The sequence below is a fragment of the Neolamprologus multifasciatus genome, chromosome 18 (assembly GCF_963576455.1).
Source record: "Neolamprologus multifasciatus chromosome 18, fNeoMul1.2, whole genome shotgun sequence".
NCBI classification, from domain to species: Eukaryota; Metazoa; Chordata; class Actinopteri; order Cichliformes; family Cichlidae; genus Neolamprologus; species Neolamprologus multifasciatus.
Genome location: NC_140456.1, coordinates 15,618,676 through 15,635,822, shown reverse-complemented (window position 1 = coordinate 15,635,822; position 17,147 = coordinate 15,618,676). Strand labels below are relative to the sequence as shown.

Sequence of the window (17,147 nt, the reverse complement as noted above, 5' to 3'; positions counted from 1 at the left end):
TCAGTTTTATCTGCCATTTGCCATGTTCGATCCAATGTACACAGTAATATTAGATCATTCCTGCTTGTGGGATGTTGGTGGAAATGGACCTATTTCCAGGTGGGCAGCTACAGTTCATTAAAAGATAAATCAACACTGCGATATTTCAACATAAACCTAGAAATCCACACCATGCACACCGTGCACCTTGATTTAAGCTGCTGCTCCTGTATTTTGTAATTATTTAGGCCTTTGTTTTATTTTATTCCCCTGGTTGTTCATTTAGACTCTGCATTGTGTCGCTGTATCCTATTCAATAGTTAAGTCACTGGAGTGAGAAACCATCAAAGATGTAGTGCAGTGACTGGTTCATGCAGCAAACCTGGGTACCACTTTGCTGCAGCATGCACTTTGAGTTACTTGAAAAGTCCCCCAATTGTCCACCTTTCTATGAGCTGGGACCACTCCAACAGATCAGCCAGAGGACACGCTGATACAAGCCCCAATTCCCCTATGACCAATCAGAACGCCCACACTTCCTCCTAGGGTTGGGCCAACAGTGGCTCTGAGCCAATAGATAAGCTCAGCCATGCTGTAATGCTCTGTCTGTCCTGTGGCATGCTGAAACATTGAGTCCTGGCTGCTATGTTGCTATAGCACATGCAGGGAGAGGGAGGGTTGGGGGTAGCGGAGGGAGGGAGGCATGGATGGATGGATAGAGGGGGAAGAGAAGAAATGAGGGATGGAGGGAGGGAAGGAGTGAGGGAGAGGTACAGCCCATACGGAAGGGACTCAAGGACATAAAGAGCTTTTGGGAAAGTGACTATAGCATGCAAAGAGAAATGCTTGCATTGTGAAGCCATTGTACTAACTGATGGCATTTTTTTCCCCTTTTTGCCCACTTGCCAAACCTAGAAAGAGCAGGATTTATTTGTGGCACTTTAAGTGCCTCAGCAATGCAGGTAATAAATATGACAGAGCAAGGTGATATACTTTCACAGCGCAGCTGTCAGACATTTTTAATATTGTCTCCACCACTTAAAAAACTAGTGTAGTTTATCTATTTATTTGATGTATTGGAATAAGTTTTAGAATTTATTTGTGCATTAGGTGACACTTTAACACCAGTGATTTCACATTGGTTTGTGTTTTTAGGAAACATTAAGCTTTGCTGCTTGTTTCGTAGTTTAGTGAACGCATGTAAAACATTGCTGTAACAGTTCAATATTGCTAAATACAGTTTCACTGAAGAAAATTAGCTGGTATGTAACATTTTATGCAGCTGGTTACTTGCTGTCAGGTATTTCTTCAGTTCTACTTTATACATATATATCGCTGCGTTGTTTTTTTGTTTGTTTGTTTGTTTTGTTTTTTTACACAAAAACTTTTAAGTCAAATTTCATAAAACTTGGTAGAGAGGTGAAGCATCAGCAAAGTAAACTGATATAAAATTTTTGATGCAGCTCCTAATTGCCCTTTTTTACTGTTTAATAGGGCATTGGGTTAATTTATGTTAATATCTTCCTGCACTCAGATAACTGAGTGAGGTTTTCAGAGAGCCAGAGTTATACAGATAACCAAATATTTTGAATTTCTTACATTTTGTCATTTATCAAAATTCTACTAGTATCATACAGTGAATATCATTATCATCATCCTAGATTGTGGTTGGGAATGTCACAATAGTATTTTTTAGGATTCAAATTCATATCCCTGAGTATCAGTCTCTGAGAGAGATGTAATTATTATGTGTGGTTAAATGTGCTTTGTCTTTGTTTAGCTTTCTATGTCCAGTTAAGGTATACAATTTCTTTTTTGTTGTTGTTTTTTGTGGGTATTCGTAATCTTAATGTACTCTGAGGGACACATTCAGGTCAGTGTTCAGATCAAAACGAAGCTTAGCTGTTGAATAATGCAGGCCATGTTACCTTGGTAACCCGTATGGACACTGAAGTCAATGGCTCCATGTAAATGCAGCACGACAGGTCAGACAGGATAAGAAGTTCTGTTAGTTTATGTCTCCTGGTGTGTTTGTGCATGTGGCTGTGTGGATACTCGCGTGGATGCTTGCATGCTCAAGAAAATTGGCTTTCATTTTGTGGAGGGAAAAAAAAACATTATTGGGATTAGGCAGAGTAGCCTATGTGGAAAATTGCTGTGGAAAACCTTCATTGCAGTATCTGTGCAATGAATCATGAGTCTGGATCTATGGGGAATCTTTTGACGTTTCCGTGCTATATGTGTGTAATGTACAGTACATTCATATAAGCTCTATTTCCCCTCCATTAACAAGTTGGCGGTTAGACATTTTCTGTGCTGCTGTGGAACATATGGCCTGTTGTCTCAGTGCTTAGGGAAGGCAGTAGCTGATACAATGTCCTTTGATCCCCATTATTTTCCACTGCAAACAATAGATTGTAATTACCAAACTCCTCCTTCAGCCACAGTGTCGTCTTCTGCTTATGTGCCTATAAGTAAAAATGCCGAAGAAGTCAGACTCATCTGCTGCAGCACTGCAGTTTGTTTGTGTCACTTTGGATCTGCTCTGCCAATTACTGTGGTAGAAAAATTGATGGTGCGTTGTTATCATTTTGCCATCATGCTTGAGGGGGGATGCTGTCAGGTTTCCACTAATACAGCTTAAACCATAGAGAAATGAGTGTTTCGGGGGAAATGTGGGGCTTATGTATTTGTGACATGGTTGTAGGCATAAAAAGGTGGGAGGTGGGGTCGGGAGTCAGGAGTGATTTAAGGTGCTAGATTTTCCCTGAGCCTGTAGATCATAGGGGCCTCTCAGACTGTCCTCCCATACGGTGACAGTGGCCGGCTGATGAGTGGCTGTCGATCGAAGGACTTGCAGAGTGGCCGAATTCTCCACCGCTCTGCAGAACTCGTAGCCAGTCACTCGTTTCTATTTACTGCTTTGAGCGTGTATCTGGAAAGGCTTGTTGTTAATTTTACCAAGCAGGAGTATGTCTAGTTTTGGTTCAAAATAAGTGTGAAATAAGCTTTATGATTAAAGCATGACCAGTATCTCAGTCACAGCAAAATAATTGTTAATCGAGAATGAAACACTGGCCTCACAGATTGTGCAGTGTAGATGTTGCTGAGGGAAGGAGCTTTAGCCTAAACATTTGAGAAGCATTCAAACGACAGTGATGTGGTGGCATGACACAGAAAGGGAAGGGCCCTTGGCAACCACTGACCAGATCCCAGATGGGGCTCCAATCAATCTGCAAGCCTGTGTGATTGAGGCCTAACACAAGCAAGAGAAAGTTGTTGCTTTCAAGGTTTATTATACTTCTATGTCGATATAACCAACTATGTTAGCGATGCACCAATATATTGTCCAAATATCAGCATTGACTGTTATACTTGTTTAAAACGTACGTACCATCCTGGATTTTCATATTCACTAAATCCTTTAAAAAAATACAATCACTTTACTAAAAGTAGAGAAGCCAGTAAACCAAATGAAATAAAAATATTAGAGTATATTAGACTATTTACTGTGGAAAATATTGAGGATGATGCACCATCCTATCCTACATGTAGTAAAACAGGCCCAAAAACATGATACTAACACGCTTCATAGATGGTATAAGATTCTTCTGGTGCAGTGCAATGGTATTATCATACCCAAATCTGTTTTAGGATTCAAAATGTAATGGTTTATACATTCGCTTAAAAATTGAAAGATCCCTGGTTCAATCTCAGGAGGAGACACAAATCCCTCTGGGGTTGCTCAAAGAAGCCAAATTAAACATGTGGCGCTTCCTGGTGTGGTGACCCCTTGTGAATAAGGGAGCAGCTGAAAGTAGTTTCTGTTTTAAACAGAATTATAGATCCAATGACATGTCAAAGGGTTTGGTTATTGAATCCTCATCGTCGAGTCCTTTCTTCACCATATTGCACCCTACTTGTGACTTTTTCTACAGACCCAGGTTTGAGGGGTCAGGCTGACATCATTTCCATTTTATAGACTTTTAATAAGCCACTTCTAATAATTTCACCAGTCATTTATCCCTTTGCAGAATGGGGCTATTTGTAAAATTACATAAGGCACAGAAACGTTAGAGAAACATATTTAATTCTTTTTTATTACCATTATGCATACTGTGCGATTTGTTTTAGCTATTCTGATGTTTCTTCAAGTGCTAACATTCTCTCTCCAGCACACTTTTTACTTCAGGGTTTTTGCTTTATCACAGGCAGGATTAAAGTAAACATATAATTACATTATTTCAGCAAAATTCCCTCCACATCCAAAAATTAGTGGGTTGGGGGTTCTTCCATATGATTTGCCAGTCACTCTTTTATATTTCAATATTGAGTTCTTTTTCCCAGCTTCCCTTTATAGATGAGTTTGAATTTTTAGTATTCATTAACAATCCATAATAAAATGGTCTAATTCTCATTGCACTTCCCCTATATGCTTTATTCATTTAAATGATATAATTTGCTTCCATTGAGGGCTATCACAGGAAGTCATGCCTACCAAGATCATATTTTTCCTTCATATTTTGGACAAATTATTAGGCTCCAAGTTGTTTTCCAGAATATTCCAATTTATTTCTTTGTTTTACTAACGCATGGTTTTAGTAACATTTACATTTGTGTCATTTGTTTCACATTAAGTGGAATTGATTAATCTTTTTAAACCTTTAATCAGTGGGTTAATATACATTTTTTTTCTCCCTGCTGTCAAAATACTTGCACTAGTCCCGGTCTGTCCAAGCCTATAAGGGGGAAAAGTGGTGTTCAATAATTATATAGATGTTTTATAAGTAATGATGTTATTGAGCCATTCTCTGGTAAGTGTAAGTATGATTTAGATGTCTCTTTAGTCTAATATAATCTGCATGTCCTTGCTCCTTCTTTTATGTCATTCTTCCCTTGTTAAGTAAAAGGATGTGTATTATGACTATTATGGCTTGTGCAGCAATGAAAATGAGGCTTTTTCAAGGTGCTGAGGAGAATGAAGTGCAAAGGAAGAGGAGCATGGGAAAATAATTGGGTCATCTCGAACCAATGGGATATTAACGCGCCATTGGGCTTCTCTGACTGTCTTGCTGTCCCCTTTTTTTCCCTTTTTCATGACTTGCCATGAATCAGGGCACTCCGTATCACCAGGTGATTTACGGCTAATTAAAGCTAAGCCTTTATAGACCACACCTACTGCCCAAATGGACAGAAAACTGAATTGGAGATGTTTCAAAATGCATCTCTTGTCTCCTGGACAACCTTCAAGGAAGCGGCAATACTATAGCGATAATCAAAACATCAGAGAAATGCACCCCTTTCCTTCCTGGTTTATGCAAATAGTCCGTAATAAAAGCATGCTCACTCAGGGGCCTCAGGTAGAGGCAGGCAGGGGAAGGTCACATTGTGGGGAAAATTATTCTCTTCACGGCATGGTAATGAAAGCTTTTTTTATCGAGCGGAGCCAGTTAGGTTCTTGTCCCCAGCTCTCTGCTGCACTGCTGGTCTCGACGCTACTTGTGTTTATTTACTCTGTCCACAGCAGGATGGCACATACCTGTGGGATGGTGATGACAAAGTGAACTTGTAACTAATTGCATCTAGGGGTGTGGCAGTGGCCGCGATGAACTCTGAGGGTTATATTTGCATTAAAAATATCAGCTACTTGAATTACTGTAATTGAAGTTGCGCACATATGTGCACACACACAAGGCATTAGAAGCATGCAGCATACCAGTCAAGCAGTCTCCTTCAGTAAGCATGTTTTAACATCACTGAAGCAGTTTTATGACTCTTCCCCCTACCAGCTGCTGGTGAGTTGGGGGGATCGAGCTTCACACATGATGAAGAGCACCTCCCTGCTCGGAGTGGGAAGGGGAGAAGTGGGTTTTCCATTTCAGCGGTAGTGTGCTGCAGCTGTGAATGATTTGTCAGGTAGTGGGTCCACTATTTCAAAGGACCTGAATATATTGATCCAGTCCTCAATGAGCTGACACCTCATGTATCGTCTGAACTTGCTTCTTCTGGAAAGGCTATTTCAAGAAGGACCTGGGAGGGGAAAAGAATCCTACTGTAAGGTAGAAAGGAATGCTACCAGTTCAGCTCTGTTGAGGCGGTTTAAAAAAGGCTGGGCAAATAACATTTTTTTTTTGTGACAAAATACATTGAGCCAAAGGTTTGCTTATCAGCTTTTTCCAAACGCTTTACAGCTGTATTACATAGTCTTGATTGGCAGGTGCAGTTTGCTGCGTTGTCATACAATCCATTAAATTTCCTTTACCTGATATGGATAAAAACAGATCTATTTGTCCCTGAAACTGTTGGAAGCTTTGCAGAAGAAGACTTTTTGCTGGGATTTTATTTCAAGGCCAAGAATTACCTTTGATACAGAAGCTTTGGTGAAGGTACTGGGTTTTTGCAGCCATATTCTTTGGATCTGTACGTTTCAACCATATAAACACTGTAAGATTTGCGAGACTGATCATTTTCATTAATGGCTGCATAAAGCAATTTTATTTTCTTGAAGCAGGTGGCACCTTTTGGTGACTCATTTCCGATGCAGAATTGGGATCTTTTTCTTGGGCTCGAAGCCTTATTTAACGGGTGACGGTATGCCAAACACGTCTCCCACATCAGAGTAACCATATGTTTGTGCGCAGCCATTAATCTTAGACTGGATGTTGACTGTTCCTGTTCTGCCCTGTCCTACCCACGTTATTGTCCCCTGACTCTCACTTCCTGTTGTAATAACGGCTACTGACCACCACACAGATGGCTGTCAGCCAGGCGAGGGCAGCAGAAGGGCCCTGTCGACCCTCACACTCACACCAGCAATTGCGTGCACACACACTGTCTTACATGCAATGACAAATGCCAACACACACAAAGCTGAGGGCATCAGAGTCACAGTCAATGACAAATAGCAGCCAAAGACAACAAGACCCAGTGTGACGTTCCTGAGGGACTCTTTGAGATCTCTCACAGGGTGACCCAGTTTCATGACGTACCCCCTTATCCCCTATATGCTAGCATACCTTTTCCATATTCACCCTAGCATTATTTTATAAGGTTCGGTCATCAGTTATCTCAATTATGTGAATGTTAACTCCCAGGTCAAGTCATTCTTCTGCTCAGTAAAACCTCTGCAGCCTGGGCTGGTCAGAATCGCTCTTTTCTCCTCTTTTCTTCCTCTCAACGTCCGACCTCATCAGCTAACACGCAGTTTCTCCTATACTCCCCTCAGTCGCAGCTAACACCAGTCACCCCAGAGATAAAAACACAACTTAAATTTATTTCTCAGTTCTTAATTCAGTCTTTTTTTTCTGCTTTTACAGCAAATAGCTTAACTGCATTGCAGCAGTGCTAGTATGGGGCATTAATATTAATGTCTGCCCATTTCACCCAGCGTGGCAGGGGAGCCTGTCAATCTAGACATATTGGAGGGGCTCCTTACGCCAGCGAACACCTGCCCCAGCACTCAAGCGCCTGATTCGGACACTAGAAGGCGCCACTGTGCCCTTGTATTAAAGCCAATGTGCGTTCATTGGCCGGTTTTTCCATAGATGGTGGATATTTCCAGCCAATCCAGATGTGCGAATGTTCTGCCAGTAGGAGTGAGAAAATTGGTAAGAACGGGGGCTTCATGTGGGACAGTTTTGCCCTTGATTCTGGTGGGAACTTGTGGTTTTAAAAAATGCAGCGTGTCTCTATGTAGCCGATTCTTCACCAAGGCTAAACGAGTGTTGTTTTGAACCACTGGGAACAAGTTTTGCATTGCAGCTTCAGGCGATAACCTTATGTGGCAAAATCTTTTCTTGAATGATTTGCTTGTTTAAGCCTCAAGTCCTACCCAGCGGGTGGGCCACGGATGAAATTCCTCAGAAGTCCCCTATGAGATGTAAAATCTACAGTATGTAAGCAAATACGTCTTTGTAACAAAGGGGACACGTTATGAATGTGAGATTAGGCAGAATGGGTGCGGTTGCTATCACATTTAAGCAGTGCTCCTCTGCATTAAGTGGTTGAAGATGGCTGCAAGCAATGCAGGTGTGTGTGTGTGTGTGAGGGTCTGTGCAATGAGAGGGAGAGAGAGAGAGTGAGCGAAAGAGCAAGGGAGACTGGGATCAGTGTGCTGCGCTGTTCATCACTGCAGCAGTACGCCAGCCCTGAATCTCTGTCCGTACAGAGGTGCTGACTGCCTGCCCCGTGCCTCTCTGCTTTCCTCAAGAGGGTGTGCTGATGATGCTCTCTTTCATTATTCCAGTGGGAGGGAGGCGAGCTATAGGTTTAGCAAAAAAAACACCCGCAGAGAGCAAGCCACCCTGTTCCCATTTAGACCAAAAGCTTGCTAGATTATCGTTTTATATCGAACAGTTGAGCATTTTCACTGACCAGTGTCGACCGTGGCCTTTCCTGCCCTGTGCCCAAACCCACTGCCTTATTTTACTGTTTGAGATCCTGCTTATCTTAAGCACCACAGTGCATGCTGGTCAGTTGTATCAAAGAGCCAGAGCCGAACTGGCCGTTTCTTTTTTGTCGCATTTTAAAGATATGCCCTGCATGCGTATTCAGGGTTAAACAAGGTCAGAAGTGTTCCCCCCAGCACTGCTGCTGCTGCCTTAATGGTGACTGAAGGTACACTGTGTACCTATCTATAGAGAAGATACAAGAAGAGTTAAGGGATGTGCTTTTCTAAATGTTGTTTTTTATTTCTTTGTATGTGAACAAAGTGAGTTGATGCACTGTTTGCACATTAAAAGCGGGAATGTGTCTCATTTGAGCGTTTAGTATTTCTCTCCTGTACGGCCATGCACTAGAGCAGGAACGAAGTTAGGGTCAAGAACAGAGAGATAATGAATGAGGTGAAATACATATTTAAGTATATTACTGCCATACTGTGAAACCTGCTTTGTTTAATTGGAAGAAGTCCACTAAGACATTTAATTACGACACTGGTAATTACAACTTTTTAAGTAAAATCTACATATTTTGACTTTAGCGTAGATTTCTATTCTCTGACTTTAATGTTCTCCTGCCTGTAGTTAATAAACAATGGAAATATGTATGTGCCGTTCTGTCTTTCTTTAATGACACTGTCGGCCTTTCTTTTCTTTCTTTCTTTTTTTTTTTCTTCATCCTTACTCTGACACTGTGACTCCTCTCATACATTTGCCTTTGCAGCCACATGTCTATGTGGCACACATCCTCTAAATGACCTTCAGTGACACTGAACCGCTTCTTGTCGACACACGGGACCACTTCTGTTTAACAGCTCTGTTTAAACAATAGATGTTTCTCCCTTCCCACCTCGTCGGTTTCTTCCCCAGGAGGAGACCTGAGTGAATGCAGCTAAATCTTGATTACCAAGTTGCCTTCCAATGATATGCGCTTTTGCGCATCATCAAGGGAAAAGTGACCGCCCTTTTTAAATCAAGAGTCTGTAGGGGGGACGGACACTCTCAGATAAGACGCAGCACTTGCACTGCTCAAAGCTTGATGTAAATAACACTGTGCTTGGTAAAGCAACTCCTCCCTAAGTTGATTTAGTATTCTTGTCGCCATGTGTGAAAATGGGATATGCCCTGCTGCAAAAAGAAAAGCTGTGTATTGGAGTGTGCTGTGTATAAGTGGCACAGTCGCTGTGACGTGTACGGCACAGTGACTGAGAGTCATAGATAGGTTTTTGATTACATCAGAAAATTTATACCAAAATAACTTGATTGTCCTGACTTTTTGAAGGATTTTTTGTCTTCTCATGCACCAAAGCCCAGAATCTAGCAACGCACTGACTTCTCTCCCGCCCTTGTCTTCCTCCTCCTCCTCCTCTGTGCAGTGCCATGCGTGTGCTGTTATCCAAACTGCCGAGGCCTTGGATCGTAGACGAGAAGAAGGACGATGGTTATACTGCACTGCACCTGGCCGCCCTCAACAATCACGTGGAGGTGGCTGAGCTTTTGGTGCACCAGGTAGCAACATTTGAATGCATGCTTAATCACTTAACCTGGCAGCTATTTCTGTAATACATACTTTATAACAGCATGTCTACAGAGGCACCATTATCACTTTAAAAGAGCAGCAGAAGCATGCTCCCTGTGTATCTACCTAGCAGATGTTGGGGAGTGTTTGACGCCAATGCTGTAGTTCCATGAAAATTTCAGAAAGTAGATTTGAATCTTGAATCTATCCTGCCTCTGTAGACCGCTGAAATGTAGTCTACGGCATGGGGATTTCTGTTTTGTCAGACCCTTGTGAGACGTGTGAATGAAAAACGCATTTAAACAGTCATCTGTGCAAAGCATAATACAAAAAATTTACATTTCACAATTATCCCAAAGCACTGAAGCAACCTGCACTCTTAGCTTTACCTGCCTACAGACCATTAAAGCAGCTTTCACTGCACTCCCCTGCAGCCTGCAAGCTGTAGACCAGTTGAAGCTCCTATACATGCCTCTTTTTTTCTTTTTTTTATTGAATCCATACACTTCGCTGGTCCTCCAGGAGTATTCTTTAGTGCTGCTGGGCCATCATATCCTCCTCCTCCTGCAATCATAAGTTCATGCTCTTTTTTTTTTTTTTTTTTCTTTTCCTCACCAAGATTGCAGGTTTAGCTCCCTGAAGACTAACTCGCACACGGGTTTACAGCAAAAGTCACCTGATCAAGCAGGAACTGGGTTAATGAGGATATGGTGCAAGGCAGTAACATTGCTGCAACATTCCAGTGCATGAGTGTTCGCAGTGCAAGCTACCTTTCAGCAGGGACAGCTTTTTCCTCCCCAAGTTCCTGCATTGGGCTTGTTCGCAGTGATGGCTCAGCTTTCTATTCAAAAACTGCACCACAGTACAAGGTGCACTGCAGTTTCCCAGCCAGCCAGCAAGCCAGTCAGCCAGTCTTATTACTTTGGGATTTCACACGCTGCCTGATCACAATACTTATCTTCCCTCCACATCTCCTCAGCTGAGGTGTTTGCAATTGGAAATGACAATCACATGCAGCGTTATTGTAGGATGCCTTTTTTTTCTCTCCCCCCACCAGCTTCCCGGGTGATACTTTGTTGGTCGGCAGGGCTAAAGGAAACAACGTTCTGTCACGGCAAATAAAAATGTTGCAGTCTTTCAAGTGCAAAGGAATTAAATATAAAATATTTTCTTTTTTTCTGTTTTTATTTCTCTTATTTCATTACTTGTCTATCATCTCTGTGTGCACAACATGTTTGTTGCCCTTGTGTATATTAAGCTTTTTTGCTTCCCTCTTGTTCCCACCACCCAGGGCAACGCCAGCCTAGACATTCAGAATGTCAACCAGCAGACTGCATTACACTTGGCAGTGGAGCGCCAGCACACCCAGATAGTTCGGGTTAGTGGTTCCTCTTTTTCTCATTTGTTCCCCCTCTCTTTCTTGCCTTACTTAGTGAGCATTGTGTCTTTAGTCATCTCTCAGTTGGTCTTTTTACACTGTGCACAAAGGGGAGTAGAAAAACATTGGTGCAGCTCCACATTTAATTTATACGGTTGGATGTCCTGCAGTTGAACAAAGTCCTGCTTCAGAGGGGAGGGAAAAAGGCTCTCTAAGGCTGGTTAGAGTGTGTTAGCGTAGCATCGGATTGAGATTGCCACGTTGCCACCTTGTGGACTCACAAAAAAATGCACTCTATAATTGGGTAGCACAATGCTGAAGCAGTTCATTGTGAGCAGCCGGCAGGCAACCTTATAAATCAGGATGTGGCATTTGCATTGTAGCATTAAATTAAAGTTGTTTCACGGCGGCTGCGAGTTTCCCTCCGCTGTCGGCTTGTGCAACTCTTTGTTTATGTGTTTCTCTTTAACAGTTGCTGGTGCGGGCAGAGGCCAAGCTCGACGTGCAGGACAAGGATGGGGACACGCCGCTTCACGAGGCACTGCGTCACCACACGCTGTCCCAATTGCGGCAGCTCCAAGATATGCAAGATGTCAGCAAAGTGGAGCCCTGGGAACCTTCCAAGAACACGGTACATGTGCATCTATTATTAACCTCGCTGTTCATCCTATATCACATTTTACGTGTGTCAGGGATTCTTAAGGAGGTGGCCATACATAAAAATAAAACAAATGTTAGTTTCTGTGTATCTGTGTTTACTGATATACAACTTTAGGTTTTTAGAATTTTTTACTGTAGCTCAGTAATAATGAACAATGCTGGTATACTGCAGTAAAGGCTGACTTAGTAATTTTAGGAATGCCATCTTATTATATGATTCTGTTCTGATGTTCTGATTCATTTAGACATTCCCAAATATATTAAGCCAGGAAGGCAGTGCACAGTAATATGGCTCGTTAACAAGTTTGGTCACCAGCCACTGTTTTTCTGCTACTAGTGACTCTGTAACATATGCAGCTTACACTATGCTGCCAAAAGTATTCGCTCGTCTGGCTTCACACGCATATGAACTTAAGTGGCATCCCATTCTTAATCCACATATGATGTCCGCCCACCCTTTGCAGCTGTAACAGTTTAGGAGTTTAGGGTTGTGTTCATGGGAATTTTTGACCATTATTCCAGAGCACATTTGTAAGGTCAGACACTGATGTTGGATGGGAAGGCCTGACTCACAGTCTCCGCTGTAATTCACCCCAAAGGTATTCTATCGGCTTGTGGTCAGGACTCTGTGCGGGCTAGTCAAGTGCGTCCACACCAAACTCGTTCCCTAAACTGTTCCCACAAAGTTGGGAACGTGTAATTGTCCGAAATATCTTGGTATGCTGAAGCATTAAGAGTTCCTTTCCCTGGAACTAAGGGGCCAAGCACAACTCCTGAAAAACAGCTCCAGACAATAATCCTCCAGAAATACACGACCTACCACTTTATGGCTGAGTTTCTGTCATTCCCAGTCACTTTTACTTTGTTATAAATTCACTACCACTGACTGGAATATTTAGCAGTGAGGACATTTTAACAGGTGGCATGCTATCACGGTCCCATGGTGGGACGGGATTTACTGAGCTGTTGAGAGTGACCCATTCTGTCACAAATGTTTGTTGAAGCAGTCTGCATGCCTAGGTGCATGATTTTATACACCTGTGACTAGTGCTGGGCGATATGACGATATATATATTGTGTGGACGATAGAAAAGTGTCTATCGTGCCATTTGTCTTCTATCGTTTCTATTGTTTCTAACCTAATTTTATAAATTATTACATAAAATATATCATTAGCCCTTTAAAACTGGTCGGAGCGGGCACACTCCGTTTTGCCTAACTATTTTTAAATCCCTGTAGAACTGGAACCACGTAAGATAGCGCAATAATTTTTTTTGCATAAGAAACCGGAGGAGTTGTACATCTTATGCCATCAGCTTGTCCTAGGTCACGGTTTCCTTCCACATACAGCTTTGCAAAAACTGCATAAAAAGCACTTGCAGCAACAAAAACATAATATTCCAGAAACACGCTTTGCCGATCCAATCAGCTGTTCATATCACTTCCTACGTTGGACTATAGGTCAGCATGAACTATCGCATGTCCGCCATTTCCTGCCCGAAACCAGAAGTGACGTCATTTTCGCGGAAAATGTAATTTTTTACCTTCAGGGCCTTATAAGCCTATGCTGGTGTTTTTAAAAGTTATGTTTGACTTTATGCTTTTCTGTATCGTTTCTGGGATGCTTAGAACTAAAATTACACTGTTGGAAATAGTTTATTTTGATGCAGATGCTGTTTCTTTGCAGCAAGTTGGGAAAAGAAAAACTATAGCCAGCCGAAGATACAGCAGTCTTTCACACAAGGCCCTTATGAGAAAACGTCCCAGCGCCATAAACAAATAACAGGAGCCATCTCGCATTACATTTGTAAAGGCATGGCCCCTGTTTATGTAGTTGAGAAGGACAGCTTTCGTGACCTCGTCAAAGTCCTTCATCCGAGGTACGTAAGCACTGCAGTAAAGTCGAGTTGCCTTGCTTATATGACGCATGCCGGGCCAACGTAGAGAAGGATGTTTGCAGTGTCGTGCATTATGCCTTGACGACTGACCTACGGACGAGCAGAGATACGCAGCCCTACATGAGCGTAACCATTTCATTAACAAAGACTGCACCCTCTGCGCTCGCTGTTTACAGACTGCGTACTTTCCAGATGACCACAGGTCAGGTGGTATATTGTGATATATATCATTATTGTGAAATAAAATAATTCATATCGTGATAAATATTTTTTTCCATATCGCCCAGCACTACCTGTGACTACAGAAGTGATTGGAACACCTAAATTCAATGATTTGGATGGACGAGTGAATTCGTCTGGCATTATAGTGTAGTTCTCCATATTTTCTTCTTTCCTCTCAGGTGACTGAGTGTAGATTCTTGTTATAGCTTTTAGCATTTGCATTCTTGGAAAACTTGGAAGTTGTCCCAGTGCTCTTCAGGACCTGTATACACACCTTAAATAACATCAGCACGTGGGCCACTCTCCATATGTGAAAAATGAAAGCGCTCCACAGTCTTCATCACCAGCATCACTGGATAACTGCACCAGCCCATCATCCGCTCAGCAGCCAACAGTCATCTGGCTTGCTGCTCCCTTTTACCCATCCTGAACGAGTCTGTCCCTCTGTAGAGGCCAAAAGGGCCATTTCAGGCCTCAACTGTCTCCATGTTAACACCACATCACTAAGCCCTATGGGGAGAAGTTTAATGCATGGCTTCTGTGACAGATTTTCCATACCTGTCACCTTCTGTCTCCCTTCCACTCCATTTTCTTCTCTTTCTCCACCTCCTCTCTTCTGTCCCGCTTCCTGCCCTCTCTGGTTCCCCCCGCGGAGGAGCGGAACCGACAGACAGCAGGCCTAATTGAGATGTGTGCAGTTGGGTCACTCTCCCATGGCTCTCCCCTCCCATCAAAACGAGAATTGAATTAGCCGGCCCGATGGCTCCATCAGCATGAGATGTAAAAGCTACTGGTTGGAGACAATCAGACATGGAAGTTCTAAATTGCAGGAGAGACTTTGAATTGGGGTAGACTGAGTGTGGCGATGAGCTATGGGAGGGAGACAGATGTTACAGTTAATGGGATTTTGGGTTCGGGGTTAGAAGAATATATTTTCTGACAGTCATCTTAAGATGTCTTTCTGATCGTGTTATTCAAAGTGACCCCGTATGTATTTTAACATGAGTTTAATTCTGAAGACATTGATAAAATATAAAACTGCACTCCTAACTACATTACTGGTTCAAGTTCCACTGTGTGTGAGGTAGAGGCACATCACAGACCTCCCCTCTCCCCAGGTTCAACTTTAAAATAATCTGTCATGTCAAAAAAACCTGGTGCCTCTCAAACTTTGTGTTTTCCTGCTTCTTTCTTGTTCTCTGCAGTTAATCATGGGCTTGGGCACCCAGGGGGCAGAGAAGAAGAGCGCAGCATCCATCGCCTGCTTCCTGGCAGCTAATGGAGCAGACTTGACCATTCGTAACAAAAAGGGCCAGTCCCCTCTAGACCTGTGTCCGGACCCCAGCCTCTGCAAGGCTTTGGCCAAATGCCACAAAGAAAAGAGCAGGTAAACGTTCTCATCTGACATTTTGCTGAATTGGATGTGAAGATCGATGCCACTCATGACTAAACAGTGAATATGAAGTTGGAGCCAGGAGGTGCCGGGCCGAGCTCAGCATAAAAAAACAAGCGTGGACAATCTGTATAAAAGCTTAGGTGAAACGGTTTCACAGAACATTATGTGCCAGGCTGTTCCTTGGCTAGCTGCTTCATGGAGTCTCAGGAATTCAACACACAACCAACCTTAAAGCTGGAAAGTTAGCATGCTTATGATGCCTTTTTGTCCATCAACAAGATTACACAAAAATTACCAAACTGAATATCATGAGACTGAGCAGACGTGTGGAGCATAGCGGACAGGAAAAAACTTGAAATTCTGGTGCTTTCATTGAGTTTTTTTAAAACCTCAGATGCAATCATTTTTTATAAACTGTGGAGAGAGGGAAAAAAATCAAATGCATATTTAGCAAAAAGAATAAAGTATTTCCAATAGCACAATCAGAGTTCTAAGTATCCCAGGAACTTGTAATTAGAGAGGCACAGAGTCAGACATCTCTTTTCAATAGCACCCAAGGAGCTGTGATAGGCCTTGGAGGAGGGAAAAACACTACAATTCCCGGGAAGATGACATCAGTTGCTGAACATAAAAACATGTCAAAATACATGCTGACAACGTGATGACGTATATTCCAACGTAGGAAGTGCTGTGAACAGCTGATCAGATCCGTAGTGCGTCTGTGTCTGGGCTATAATGTTTTTGTTGTTGTATGCGCTTTTTACATGATATCTGTAAACCCATTAGTGAAAGGAAGCAGCGGTCTGGGACACATTGAATGGCATTAATTCTAGGTATGCACTAAAGGGTTAAAGATATAAAGGAAGAGATAACATTTTGGTACAGTCGTGTTGTATTTTGTTCTTTTTATTTCATTTCCTCATCTTTAGTTTTCTCCGGCCTCTCGCTTGTAATCGTTGCTCTCTCTCGCTCACACACTCTGTCTTCTGTTCCAGCGGCCAGGTGGGCACCCGCAGCCCGTCTCTGAACAGCAACATCGAGTCACTGGAGGAGTGTATGGTGTGTTCGGACATGAAGAGAGACACTCTTTTTGGGCCCTGCGGACACATCGCCACCTGCTCCCTCTGCTCGCCTCGTGTCAAGAAGTGTCTCATCTGCAAAGAACAAGTGCAGTCGAGAACTAAGGTATCAAGAAGCACAGCCGCTACTTGACACAGACAGGAGTGAGGATTATTTAATTTTTTTAATTCTTGTGTTTGTCCGTCCACAGATCGAGGAGTGTGTAGTCTGCTCCGATAAAAAGGCAGCGGTGTTATTCCAGCCCTGTGGTCACATGTGCGCTTGTGAGAGTAAGTTAACTTCACCTTTCAGCATCATTTTGCCTCATTTGGCTTCTGTGTGAGTATTAAAGCGAATATAGATTTTTTTTTCTTGCACTGATGATCTTCTTCATCTTTCCTCCAGACTGTGCCAGCCTCATGAAGAAGTGCGTACAGTGCCGGGCTGTGGTGGAACGCCGCACCCCCTTCGTACTTTGCTGTGGAGGGAAAGGTATGGAGGATGATGCCGCTGATGATGATGATGATGATGATGATGATGACCTTAGTGAGTGAATTTTCCACACGTTTCCTTTTAATCCACCCCCTTTCTTCAAAGA

General features: G+C 42.7%; 1 protein-coding gene and 1 long non-coding RNA gene across 7 annotated transcripts in view; one reads left to right on the top strand and one right to left on the bottom strand.

Annotated features, from left to right (window-relative positions):
• LOC146497598 (uncharacterized) overlaps nucleotides 1-17,147 on the bottom strand; it is a 137,831-nt gene that overhangs the window by 32,279 nt on the left and 88,405 nt on the right. The gene's annotated exons all lie outside the window — the stretch shown is intronic.
• The window catches only part of mib1 (MIB E3 ubiquitin protein ligase 1), a 64,426-nt gene that overhangs the window by 35,568 nt on the left and 11,711 nt on the right, over nucleotides 1-17,147 (top strand). For 3 of the 6 annotated variants that reach the window (XM_085142199.1, XM_085142197.1, XM_085142196.1), the window contains exons 13-19: nucleotides 9,794-9,926; nucleotides 11,228-11,314; nucleotides 11,787-11,945; nucleotides 15,300-15,481; nucleotides 16,486-16,675; nucleotides 16,761-16,839; nucleotides 16,955-17,041. In XM_085142199.1, the coding sequence (XP_084998325.1) occupies nucleotides 9,794-9,926; nucleotides 11,228-11,314; nucleotides 11,787-11,945; nucleotides 15,300-15,481; nucleotides 16,486-16,675; nucleotides 16,761-16,839; nucleotides 16,955-17,041 (917 nt within the window). Of the gene's footprint in view, nucleotides 1-9,793; nucleotides 9,927-11,227; nucleotides 11,315-11,786; nucleotides 11,946-15,299; nucleotides 15,482-16,485; nucleotides 16,676-16,760; nucleotides 16,840-16,954; nucleotides 17,096-17,147 lie in introns of all 6 variants that reach the window. The other 3 variants (XM_085142198.1, XM_085142195.1, XM_085142194.1) reach the window with 1 other exon arrangement.